Source organism: Sturnus vulgaris, chromosome 3, assembly GCF_052056855.1.
Source record: "Sturnus vulgaris isolate bStuVul1 chromosome 3, bStuVul1.hap1, whole genome shotgun sequence".
NCBI classification, from domain to species: Eukaryota; Metazoa; Chordata; class Aves; order Passeriformes; family Sturnidae; genus Sturnus; species Sturnus vulgaris.
In genome coordinates this window covers 4,297,467-4,310,591 of record NC_142245.1, presented here as the reverse complement: position 1 = coordinate 4,310,591, position 13,125 = coordinate 4,297,467, and the positions used below count along the sequence as shown (strand labels likewise).

General features: G+C 47.5%; 1 protein-coding gene across 3 annotated transcripts in view; it reads right to left on the bottom strand.

The window, feature by feature from the left end:
- Positions 1 to 222: 222 nt before the first annotated feature.
- BCL11A (BCL11 transcription factor A) overlaps positions 223 to 13,125 on the bottom strand; it is a 70,959-nt gene continuing 58,056 nt past the window's right edge. For 2 of the 3 annotated variants that reach the window (XM_088160759.1, XM_088160760.1), the window contains exons 3-4: positions 8,102 to 10,109; positions 223 to 814 (exon numbers count right to left, since the gene is read on the bottom strand). In XM_088160759.1, the coding sequence (XP_088016885.1) occupies positions 8,104 to 10,109 (2,006 nt within the window). In that variant the 3' untranslated portion in view covers positions 223 to 814; positions 8,102 to 8,103. The remainder of the gene's footprint in view (positions 815 to 8,101; positions 10,110 to 13,125) is intronic. The other variant, XM_088160761.1, reaches the window with a different exon arrangement.

Sequence of the window (13,125 nt, the reverse complement as noted above, 5' to 3'; positions counted from 1 at the left end):
TCAGCATCACCAAAGGCCACAGGGGGCTCAGCACTAAGCCCAGCTCCTGGCCTAGCTCTGCAGGAAAGGTCTGTCTGCCAGGACCAGGCTGCCCCTTGTGCCAACACCATCCCCAGTGAAAACCCAGCACTCGCTTTCCTGCAGCCGGTAGGGGAACACAAAGTCACACCAGCCGTCTGGCCCTTGTTAGCATTAAAAATTAAAGACAGAGCAAACAAAACCTAAAGCTCCAACATTTATTATGGCAATTTCCCACCCACCCACAGACCTACACTGTGTTTTGCTTTATTTTTAATTCATCACATCAGATGTGCCTCCCGAGGAATGGCACGTTGCAGGGATAACCAACAGGCCGGGTTGTCCACGAGAGCACGACAGTCTTTTCCATGGGGAAAGGAGCCAGTCGAAGCCATCATTAAGCCCTTGACCTTGGTGGGTGGGTTTGTTTGTTTGTTTTCGTTCGTTTGTTTTTAGAAAATGAAAAAAAGAAACCAATGAACAAAAAAAAAAAAAATTAAAAAAACAAAAAAACCGAAAAACCAACCCCAAAGAAGTGTCGTACTCTATTACAAAATATAAATACGATAGTCTTGCAGGCAGGAGGAGCCCCGGGAGCGCTGCCGTGGGCGGGTGACTCCTCAGGCTCTCCCGGGGACGCGGCGAGCCAGCAGGACAGAGGCCACCTCCAGACGCCGAGACGCTCGCCCCAGCTTCACCTCCTTTCAGAATTTAAGTGCTCTGGAACTTCCATCCGAAAACTGCCAGACATCCGGGGCTCCCTGGGCGCTGCGCCAGCTGGGGGGATACGCCGAACCTAGAGAGAGCATGGGGACAGAGGAGAGAACAGGTGTGACATGGCCCACGGTGCAAGTCTTTCCCTTATCCTACTTTCCTTTCTGTCTCTAACAACTAGGACACCCAGCTGCCACAAAGGGATAGGGCAGGATGGAGCCTTTCCTCTCTCAGGCCACACTCCTGCATCCGGCATCCTCGGCACCACACAGGAACCACAGGCATCGTTTAGGAAGAAAAGCCTCTGGGCTTTACTGGGCAAGGACCAAGCCAGCCTGCCTTGCAAACCTCCTTCCCAAAGCCTCGTGGGCTTCCCCCAGGTGCTGAGGGTCCTCCTAAAGCACACGGTGGGCGGCTCACCGAGGGCTTTTCCCAACTCCCGGCACGGTGGGTGTGGCACGGCGTGGAAGCGCACGCTGCAGCAGCAAAGCTCAAAAGCTGCACAGCCCCAGCCCGCGCCCAGCAAAGCCATGGACTGCAGCAGCATGGGATGGGGCATCGGAATGCAATCATTCCCAGCTCCCAGCCCCTGCTCCATCACCCAGCACCACGCTACCCACATGACAGCCTAAGGGCTACCCTGGTGGCAAGGCTGGCGCATTATCAACACACTCCTCAAAATCCACCTTGGCGGCCCAGTGGGGAGCTGGTTTCTACGGAATTTGCTTCATTAATACTTGAAAGAGTGGTAAAAGGGCTACTACATGTGAGCTGCCATCGGGACTTAGTAACCAGCTCCTTCCTAAGCCAGATCTTCAGTGGGTGTTAACGGGAGTGTCTCCTCTGAAGTCGAGAGCACCGTGCCCGATTTCCCTGCGGGGAGGGCTTGTTGCTGCTGCTGTCTGAGCCCAGCAGTTTCCAGGCTAAGGTTAAAGCTGGCTGAGACTTCCAAGGCAGCCAAGAGCAGCACAGCCATCCCCAGCCGCTAGCACACCACCACTGCAAAGCTTAAGTCCTGCTGAGGGGCACGAAACCTTGGGGTTCCCCCACGCCTCCTGTCCCTCCTGCATCCCCGTGGCTCGTTGGAAACCAGCAGCCAAGCACCTGGGCTCGAGGAGCAGCATCTCTTCAGCAGCTCTGGCAAAGAGCCCTCCGGGCAGTATCACTCTCTCCTAGTCAATACTACAATTTGTCCATGCATCCGCCAAAAGTGGGTTTCAACCTTTATTGGAGGAAAAAAGAGAAGGAGGGATCTAACAGAGCAGCTGGTATCTCTTTTCTGTCGGGCACAAACCCTGCACTTAGATAAACCCCAAAACTGTATCTCATCAGATACGCCACAGCCTCCTGAATGTCGAGCAAAGACATGGTATCGCTTATTCCTGTATTATCTCAGCCCTTGGAAACGTAATAAATATGAAACTTCTGTGGTCTAAATTCTGGATACTGTTTCAGCGCCTTCATTACATTAATCATTCGATTTGGGGGAAATGAGACACTATGCTATAAACCCATATTCCTCCTCAAAAGCTGATGGGACTCAATATTTTAACAATAGAGATGCTGTTACCCAAATATCACTTATTCCTAGAGACACCTTTTTGCACAGAAACAGGGAAGTTTCTGAGGAGCGCACGTCACGCGTGCCAAAGCAGCTCCAGAGCACACGGCGGGGGCTGGGACATCCATGCCCCAACCCAACAAACTTGAGGGGGTTCACCACACCATGAACTCATTGCCCCCGGCAGAAAACACCACCACATTCACCAACACCTGCTTTGGTGTCGGGGTGACAGCACGCTGCCACTCGCAAGCTACGCCCTCGCCAGCCGCTGTTCTGACAACTCCTCCTACAGCAGGAGCCGCTTCTCCTGCAGCTCCTGCCTCCAAACCACCTGCCCTGTGTGCCATGCAGTGCCCACTGGGCTCCTTCAGCTCGGGGAAATTCAGCTTTGGGAAACCTGTAGATCACACGCATCACGGTGCCACTTAATAAAGGAAGTCAATTGTTTGCTTTACGCTGGTTAATCTTGTAGCAGCACAGGTCTGCCTAGTGACGCCCGTACATGGATATATGCAGATGCCCGTCCATGTGCTTTTATATATGATTATTTGGTAAGTAAAACACAGTATAGGGAAAGGCAGTGGGACGATGACCACCCTAGGACAGACCCAGGGTACAGCACCCACTCTGAAGGACAGCCAGGCTACACTCGACGCCGGGCACGGCTAACCCCAGTCCTCTAGAAAACATCTCCACCCTGGTCTCACAACAACCAGCAATAAAAACAGGGACAAGGAGGGAAAGACCGGACTCTGTACAGGTAATTTGGTGGCACAGGATCAAAAGACGTGTCATCAAGGCAGCTGCAAAGCTGTCCCTGTGGACACTGGCCCTCCGGGGAACACGTGCCCATGCCTGTCACCTCGAGCTCCCCAGGCAGGGGCAGGACTCTGCCTCCCCTGTGCTGTGCCAGGGATCCCTCTGGCACAACTCCTGCTCCAGCCAGCGGGTACCGGCCTGCTGAAGGGGAGCAGCTCGGGGGGCACTGCCGCCACCTTTCCAGCCCTCCCGTACTCTCATCCCACTAGCCCAGACAACAAAATCTTCATCTCTCCTCTTCTAGGATTAAAATGGAGCTTTACTACATTCTTTTCAAATCTCTCTTAGAAAAGGAGTATTTTTTTTTTTTTTCTTTAGATAGGTATTCCTGTCTTTTTTTAAAATTCCAAACCTCCCCTTCAGAAGGCACCGGGCAAAATACAGGCAACAAATGATGCCATCACAAGAAGACGACAGAACAACTGGAAGGTTATACAGAAATCAAAAAAAAAAAGGAAAAGAAAAAAAAAGTATTAAATCCATTACACTAGGAACAGCAAGAGACAATATCACAGCGGTATGTGCTTTAATAAACTAAAGAGATGCTGCAACATGCAGTATTTGTCAAACTGACAACATATACAGACCCCTAAGGGGGGGGGGCAGGGGGGACCTGAACTCCGGATTTGAGAGACAATGCACAGAAACCTGTAATTCCAACCAAAAAAAAAAAAAAAAAGAAAAAAAAAAAGAAAAATAATAATAATAATAAAAAAGTAAATCAAAGCCCGAGGAGAAAAGCAGGGAGCAGGGCTGGGAGCTTTGGGCTGGGGTCAGTGGGATCCCAGACCGCGGCGGGGACACCTCGGCCCCCCGAGAGAAATCAGCTGCTGCCCACGGGCCAGCGTGGCTGATTTCACCCCCGTCCCCAAAAGCAGCAGGGGACGGACGGGGGAGCCCGGGGGGCCGCAGAGCTGATGGTTTGCTCACCTCTTCTGCCACAGACCTGCCAAACGGGGAGGGAAATCCCTGCTGCAGACCGAGGGATGGCCGGGGGTGCCGCAGGCTACGGCGGTGAGGGGGTCACAGCTCACTCCTGATCTAGAGAACGGGGCGGGGGGAAAAATCCCAAAGCTACGGGTCCAGACTGCAAACACCTTCCAGTGGCCGGAAAGTGAACTTCCTTAACCCAAAAATCCTCTTCCTGGGCAGAGGGGTCTGATTTAAGGCCCTGGGGATTGGAGCGGGACCCCCAAAACGCCCCTGGGCGGGACCTTCCCCTACAGCGTGTGTCAAATGAGGACACCAGAAGCTGACACTGTGTACTTTAAGGTTTTTTTTTTATTTTTTCAATAAAGGGACAAAATGGGTGTATGAACAGGATAATGCAGACAACTGCCAAAAAAACACAGACAGTGGTTTTTCCAATAGAACTTAACAAAGACCAGAAACAAATACAATAAAAAGCCAGGTTGTAATGACCTTTGGTCATCCAAATAATAAAAAAAAAAAAAAAAAAATTAAAAAAAAGTTTTAAAAAAATTCCCCCCCCAAAAAAAACCCAAAGAAAAATAAAAGATCAAATTAAGTGCCTCTGTTTTGAACAGAGCACATAAGCAATAATAAATAGTGACTCCCATAGTAAAAGATAAAATTTCAAGTTACGACAAACAGCTTTCATTACAGGAATAGAAAAGGCCAATAACAAAATATTCTGCATTGCCATTTACAAAAAAGTATTGACTCAAGCGGGCTTTCTCTTTAATATGCTTTGCATATGAAATTCTTTCCAATCTAAATATAAAGCACCATTTAGTTTTTGGCAATGAAAAAAACTGCAAAACGGTTTTTTCTTTTCTTTTTTTTTTTTTTCCTTTTTTTTAGCTTTTTTTTTCTTTCTTTCTTTCTTTTCTTTTCTTTTCTTTCTTTTCTTTCTTTCTTTTACTGCATATGAAGTTAAGATGCTGGAATGTCGGGTGATAGAAGGAAAGGGACATAAAGCACACTACATAACAAACCAACGTTATTAGCTTGCAGTACTGCATACAGTATGGCAGCAGGAAAAAAGAACGAAAAAAGATATGTACACCCCTCTGTGACGGCCAGCAGCGTGACATCGGAACAGGTTTCCCCCAAAGGGCCATTATATGGCCTCGGATCTGTACAATGTCACACCTTTTTTGTCTTTTTGTCTTTTTTCTTTTTTTTGAAACATACAAATAATTTGCACTATATTATCCTGCCAAATTAAAAAAATATACTGTGGCAGCCTGTGGTTTTTTTTTTTTCCACTACCAAAAAAGGTACATCGATACCTTTTGAGAGAACAAGCAACAGTTAAAAATACAAGCTTCAATATAAATACTATAGTGCCTACACTAGATGAACATTTAATTCAAATACCATTCTAGAAATACAGAAAAAAGAGACCATAAATGTGTTTTAGCATAGGAATCAACATGAGTGTGCATTTTCCTATATTTAAGTACTATATAATCTTAAAACCTTTCCCCAATGCATGTTTTATACAACCTGAAGAGCTGTGTATATCCAAGGCATAGAATTTCCACTACCATTTTAAAATGAGTAACAAGTCTTGTACACCACCAAGACAATGAACCCTAAAATACAGTTTCCCCCTAAACATAATGAAGTGTTGTGGTTTTTTTTTTCTTTTTCTTCCTTAAAAAAATTTTCTTAACATTTATATTTAAAAAAAGGTTTTGTGGTGTTTTGTATTTTTTTTTTAAATCCTGTTTTTTTGTACAAAAAAAAAAAAAATCCTTGCACTGTAGGAGTGAAAGCAATCATTCATTTTATGTGAGTGCAGAGTCTGTTTCCATTCACAGCGCTGTAATGTCGCGTCCGAGAAGATAAGCTCATTAGTCAAGTAAATGGCTGGCAAAGTTTGTGGGGTTTTGTGGGTTTGTTTTTTGTTTTTTTTTTCTTTCTTTATGCTCATCACTGTGTCTTGAATTTTTTTTTTATTTTTTTTTTTCTTTTCAGCATTCTTGCAACTTTTCCCTTAAAGTATAGACCTGTAAACTGGGAAAATTGTACAGTGCACTTAATTGTCCTATCTGAGCAGTCTTATTTTATACTCAACCTCTGTACCTTTGATTAAAGAAAAGATACAGACATCACAGGCAGAGTCAAGTGCTATTTGAACACCAACCGGGGCAGGCGCTAGCTTAGGAATAAAACAAGGAATCCTCTTCCACGTCAACACAAATAGCACACAGAGGATGGGAAAAAAAAAAAAGGACAACTTTTAGGGAGCACAGACAGATACTGCTACTCTTTTGCTTTTTTCCTCTTTTTTTTTTTTTCTTAATTTTCTCTTACTTCTTCCAAAGCATCACATTAAAGGCAAGTCTTAAGAGTTCATAGTTAATCACCACTGTGTTGATATTAGCTTATACACCTGTTCTAGTTTTAAATGGCAAACAGTACCACATTGTGCTAATAAATCACAATTTATTTATTTTTTTGCTCCTCTATCTGTTACACTCGGTAAAATATTATTGCCAGTCTTTATTTTATTTTTTATACGGTATACACGAGGTCTTAAAGTTTATCATTTGATTGTCAGCTTGACAACCAAGTAGCTCCGGATTTATTTGTTTTGGTGCCAGAATCAATAAAAGATATTATTAAAAGTAAATATCTTCATAAAACGGATTTCCTTTATTGTGTGTTTAATGGTGTTGAAGGGCCTCTGCGCATTTCACGTTCTATTTAATCATTGATGGGGAGGGGGAATAAAAGTTTGGGACAGGGTGGGCAGGGGTGGGAGGGGAAGGTTCTACATCTCGTTTTAAGCTCTCTCCACGAGCCGAGTGGGTTTTTTTTAGACTGGTAATGATCAGTTTTTAAAAAAAAAAATAATAGTAATAATTAATAATAATAATAATAAAAGGCAGAGGAGAATGACGATTAACTAGGACTGAGCGGGTCATGTCTTTCTCTTCCTTAGTTTCCTCTTCCCTCGTCGTTCCTAGGTGGCCGGCGCTGGGAGGGGCACGGGGCCGAGGTGGCGACGAGCTCCGCGTGCAGGACGAGCAGAAAGGAGCCATCGGCCGCGACAGATCCAAGGCACTCGGATTATTGATTATTATTATTATTATCATTATTATCATCATTATTATTATTATTAGTGTGTGTGTGTGTGCGTGCGTGTGTGGGCGGGCGTGTTTGAAATCAGACGCTAAGAGAAATCTACCTCTTCCTGACTGGTGGCGGTGGGTTATTCCCAATTAAAGGCCTTTTTTTTGACGTTCCCCAGGGGAACTCAGTCTCCAATCGCGGGTTTATTGGTTTAAGACAGCGATCTAGGCTAACACAACGCTTCTTCGGTGCTATCGCTCCTGTCCGCAGAGGGTCACCCACAGCGAGTTTTCCTTTGCACGTCACAAAACAAAACTGTACATGATATGTATTACGGGATGGATGCAGCATGGTCGGTTTTGTTTGCTCTCGGGTTTGGTTTTGTTTCATTTCTTTTTTCTTTTTTTTTTTTTTTTTAAACTCCTCCTTCTCTCCTCTCCTCTTTTTTTCCTTTTTTTTTCTTTTCCTTTTTTTTTTTTTTTTTCCCGAACGGAATTGGAAACAGCGACGTGTTTGCTCAGCAACTAATCAGGGACAATTTAAAAACAGCCATAACATACCATACATGCTGTCTAATCCAAAAATTTAAAAAACAAAAAAATTAAAAAAAAAAAAATAAAACCAACCAAAATAAAAAAACAACCCAAAAAAAAAAAAAAAAAAAACCCCAACATACACAACATGTAAATTATTGCACAAGAGAAAGGCTCAAAGTTTGCGTAAAATGCAATAGTATTGCCCCGATACAGATCATGCATTCAAACGGTGAGAACAAAAAGAAAATAAACAGGGTGTGCTGGTGACAAGCACTTTCCACATATCCTTAGCTTCCATGACTTCCATCACAAGGGACTAGAAAACCTCTACGGGGATGCGGGATGGGTTAGGGGCGGGGGTGGATGGGGGGTGGGGGCGGGGGTGGGGGGGGTACGAATATACCTCTATTCAGTTTTTATCTCGTTATTCAAGACTCGATCACTGTGCCATTTTTTCATGTGTTTCTCCAGGGTACTGTACACGCTAAAAGGCATCTTACAAATCTCGCATTTGTAAACGTCCTTTCCCACCTGCCCGTGTGTTTTCATGTGCCGGGTGAGCTTGCTACTCTGGGCGCAGGCGTAGTTGCAAAGCTCACACTTATACGGCCTCTCGCCCGTGTGGCTCCGTCTGTGGACGGTGAGATTACTACAGTTCTTGAAGACCTTCCCACAGTACTCACAAGTGTCGCTGCGTCTGCCCTCTTTTGAGCTGGGCCTGCCAGGGCCCGGGCCACTAATATGGGGGGTGCTCCCTCCGCTTCCCGTGCCGCTGCGGCCTGAGATCCCTCCGTCCAGCTCGCCCGGCGGCGTGGAGAAGCGCAGGCTGCCGTTCTCCGAGGAGTGCTCGGAGGAGGAGGCGAAGGGCGATTGTCGGGAGTCGCCGAAAGTGAGGAAGGGGTCCTTCAGCTGCCGGGAGGCAGCGTAGCCCGCCAGCCACTGGGAGTAAACGTTCTCGGTGTTGGGCATGGCGGCGGCCGGCAGGTCGAACTCCTTCTCCAGCTTGATGCGTTTGGAGAAGGGGCTCAGGGAGCTGGGGCTACCCAGCAGCAGCTTTTTGGACAGGCCTCCCGAGGCAGACTCCCCCGGGGAGCAGCCCCGGCCGTTGACGGCCCCCTCGTCGATGCGGTCGGACTCGCCGGCCACCGAGTCTTCGTCGCAAGTGTCCCTGTGCACCTCGGGCTCGGGGAGGTGGCCCCGCTTGTGTTTCTCCCCCAGGACCTGGTGGAAGGCCTCGCTGAAGTGCTGCATGGAGCTCAAGACCATGCCCTGCATGACGTCCGGCATCGCCCGGCCCTCCTCGCCAGCCCGCGAGTTGTTCTCGTGGTGACGGGCCGCCTCCAGGCTCATCCCGAAGCCATAGTCCGGCCTGTCGCTCTCGTTCAAGTCCTCCTCCTCTTCCTCCTCCTCCTCCTCCTCTTCCTCCTCCTCCTCCTCCTCTTCCTCATCCCCGTTCTCAGGGATCATGTTGGGGTCATTCTCGGTCTTGAACTTGGCCACCACGGACTTGAGGGCGCTGCTGGCGCTGCCCACCAGGTCGCTGGTGCCCGGCTCAGGGGAGCTGGCGGCGGAGAGCCCGTCGTCCGACTTCACTGTCATGGGGGAGGACTTGTGCATGTGGGTCTTCATGTGGCGCTTCAGCTTGCTGGCCTGCGTGCAGGCGTGGTCGCAGAGGTTGCACTTGTAGGGCTTCTCCCCCGTGTGGCTCCGGCGGTGGACCACCAGGTTGCTCTGAAACTTGAAGGTCTTCCCGCAGAACTCGCAGGACTTGGACTTCATGGGGGGCTGGGAGGGAGGAGGAGCGGACTGCAGAGGAGGAAGGGGCGGCGTGGCCAGGAACGGGGGCTTGCTGCCGGGCTGGAAGGGCTGCAGCAACCTTTGCATAGGGCTGGGCCGGCTCGGGGACAAGGGTGGGCTGGAGGTGTTGCCGGCCAGCTCCCGCAGCCTCCGGGAGAAATCCATAGCGGGGGGCTCCATCGCCATGGGGTTCAGTCGCAGCACCCTGTCAAAGGCACTAGGGTGATGGGTGGCCAGAGCCATTTCTTCCGCACCCAGGCGCTCAATGCGATGCGGATCCAAATGGTGCCTCGGGGGAGGGCTAAAGAGGGGCGGCGTGGGTGGGAAACGCCCTTCTCCCAGCCCCGACGCCTCCCTCGAGACCGAGCCGGGTATTCTGAGCAGGTTAAAAGGGTTATTGTCTGCAATGTGAATCCCGTGGAGAGGTGGCTGGGAAGGGCACTCTGCACCTAGTCCTGTTGGGATACCAACCCGTGGCGTCAGGGGGCTGCCGTGCTCGCTTTCTAGGTAGATCCGTAAGCCGTGCGTGTTCTGTGCGTGCTGCAAGAGGAACCAGGCGCTGTTGAAAGGCTGTTTACAAGTCGTACACGTGTAGCTGCTGGGCTCATCTTTACCTGCAAAATAACACAACAAGCAGCGTCAATCTCCGGCCGTCTAGCGGCGGGCGAGCGCTCGCCTCCCCGCCTAACCTCCTCTCCTCCTCTGGGACACTCAGCTGGGAGCTGGGGAAGGAACATCCCAGCTGAGGGACAGGCAGGGGACATGAACGGGGAAAGGCGAGATCCAAACCCACGCCAAGCACATCCACGTCCTCCCACCATGCCCAGCTCTGGGTTCAAAACTGAACCATGCCGGGTAACCACAGAATCAAACAGGCTAAGAAATGTTAAAGTCAACCAATGCCAGCTCCAACTCAGCAGACTTCATGCTGCAAGACGCTACAGGCATTTAGATTGTTGGTAAATAAATACGTAAATAAATATATAAATAGATGAATAAATATAAAATAAAGAAATCCCCTTCTGAAAAGCACTCCACACAGATCAGTTCAAAACAACTGCCAGCAGGCTGGGCATCAACGCGTTTTTTTTAGTCTCCTGCTTATTTTGAGACTAACAATGTGTACAAAATTAAGAATCAACTTCTGCTCCTTAGCAGAGAGATGCACCTCTGGGGCAGGGAAAGAAATAAAAAGAAAAAGGGAAGGGGGTGGAAAAAAAAAATTGAGCATGGGACAGGGAAAGGGGAAGACAGAGAGAGCGGCAGCTCCGCCAGGGAAAGAGCTGGAGGGTGGCCAGGAGGCCTGGCCGAGCGCCCTGCCGGAGCCGCATTATTTCTCTCGCGCTGAAAAGAAGCTGAGGATGGTAAATGCCACTTTGGCAAGTAGTGAGCTAACTCTATTTCATGATAATTTATTTTTGGAGATAACATGGACATTATAAAAGAGCAACCAACTAATAAATAACTAAACAAAAAGCCGGCTAATAATGACAGCAGAAAGCAGCCCCTTCTAATATATGGCAAAACAAGGGGGATGAATAACTTTTTGAGGGCTGCCTGCGAGGGAACAGTGGCGTGAGATATGGTGAAGGTGAGGGTGCCTTTACTGATTACTGGGATTTTGCAAATAATTCACTTCCACCCCCATATGGATGCTTTTTGCTAAATGTTGGTAAACCGAAGCTGGAGCTAAAAGAAAGATATAAATTCATTTCCAGCCCTGTTCAGCAGTTCTCACAGAGCTGTTGTTAGTGATATTTTAACAAATAAAAATAACGTTGACGTTTGCTGAGAGATAAACCAGGAGCTCTCCAAGGGCATCAGCGCTTGGGGTGGTACTGGCATTCACCACATACTCCTGCCCTGACCCAACATTTACATCCCAAGAAATCTGCTCCTTAGGCATCTCTCTTGGGTAAACAGGCTGCACTGAGAGCTGCCCTCATTAGGTTTCCCCTATTTGCTTAACACAAAGAAAAGGAAAATTAAAAAAAAAACAAGTAAGGCGAATTTGGAAAGGGAACATCGCTTTATCTGTGCCCCGTCTCACAGGGGAGGAGAGGAGGAAAAGCATCATGTGGGCATTCTCCTCCTCGATGATCTGGGGATACAGGACAGAACCAGGCATCTTTAAGGTCCCTTCCAACCCAAACCACTCTGTGATCCTATGAGATCCAGCACTGGCTGTACTGCTCCATCCCAGCTTCCCTCCCTGCCTCCCAGCTCTGCCACTATTCTACGTCTGGCCTGAGAAGCTGAATCAGGCAAGCATAAGAGCCTCAATCATCTACAGCAGGCATTTAACACTTTAATCACTTTAAAAGCCCGTGGAATAATATTTAATGTTTCATCCTGAAGCCTGCATTGGAATAAAATGCACTGTTGTGTTCACTAAGTGCCAGGCATGTGAGCCCAGATAAATACTTAAATCTGCTGAAATTAGAGGGAAATTCAATTGGACTTCCACATTCCTATGCTCATTTGTGAGCTTGGGGGGAAAGAAAATATTATCTTGCTTCATCATAATGAAGTGGAAGTTTTTAACACCATGGTAGGAGCTAACAACGAAACTACTTCGCCTCTCTACCTTATAGATCAGGTCAGAGAAAATAGCGTTTTATCTTATAATGAGGATACAACATCGAGCGTTTGCTACCACGTTTTAGTATTCCCATCAACTAGATATTCTAGATCATAAGGGCAGCTCGTGTAATCATAATGTCAATGAGAAGGGCTGTTACGACTGAGACTAAAGATTACATGGAAAAAGCTGCTTTGAAACTGGTAATTATTACCAGTCCACTAATAGCAAATGATGCATTACAGTTTCACCGTATAATCTGTATTTCACTCAGCTCCTGCCAGTGCGGCCTTATTATATTACAGTGCTCACAAATTCTAAATTCCTAAGCTACAGTCATCAATAAATGTGTTACTTGCCATAATTTGCAAAATTACTTTGTTCATAACATCTTCGACTGTTATAAAGACTGGAATTGATTTCCTGCGTGGCAAAATTAGGGCTACATTGACTTAGTGGAGTGTAAAATGTAAGATTATTCTTCATGCGCTTGCCTGAAAAACAAGTTTTCAATTCACTGTCCGTGTTTGGTAATCAAGATAATAATTTACATTTAAAATCATGTTTATGTATAAAACTTCCCAAAGCAACCCAGCATTTAAGGGAGCAACGTAAAACCAGGCAATAAAACAAAGGAGCGAAACAGTTAAAATCCACCAGCCATTTGTCTCCACCTCCTGCTCTGAAGAGACATGATTTCTAATTTGTCTATTAGTGCTTGATTAATTATGAAGGCTATTGACTGACCATATCACCACCTAGAGATACGTTCCAGTCTGACGCAGCCTTGCCAAACTGCAAAAATTATGGCACTAATCCACAGCAAGAGGATGGGTCCTTAGACCGCCGTGGCAGTCCCTGGGTGTGGAAGGGACCCGCCCTCCCTTGCTCCTATCCCACCACCTCCATGGGTTTTTTGGGACACCGTTTGGGTCCCCTCAAGAGTCAGACCCAAAGGCCATATCCACGGATGTCTCCTTACAGTGTGGGCCAGCCCCTGTGTCCACGCAGCCTTCACAGCAAACCCATGTGGGTTCACAACAGGGAGA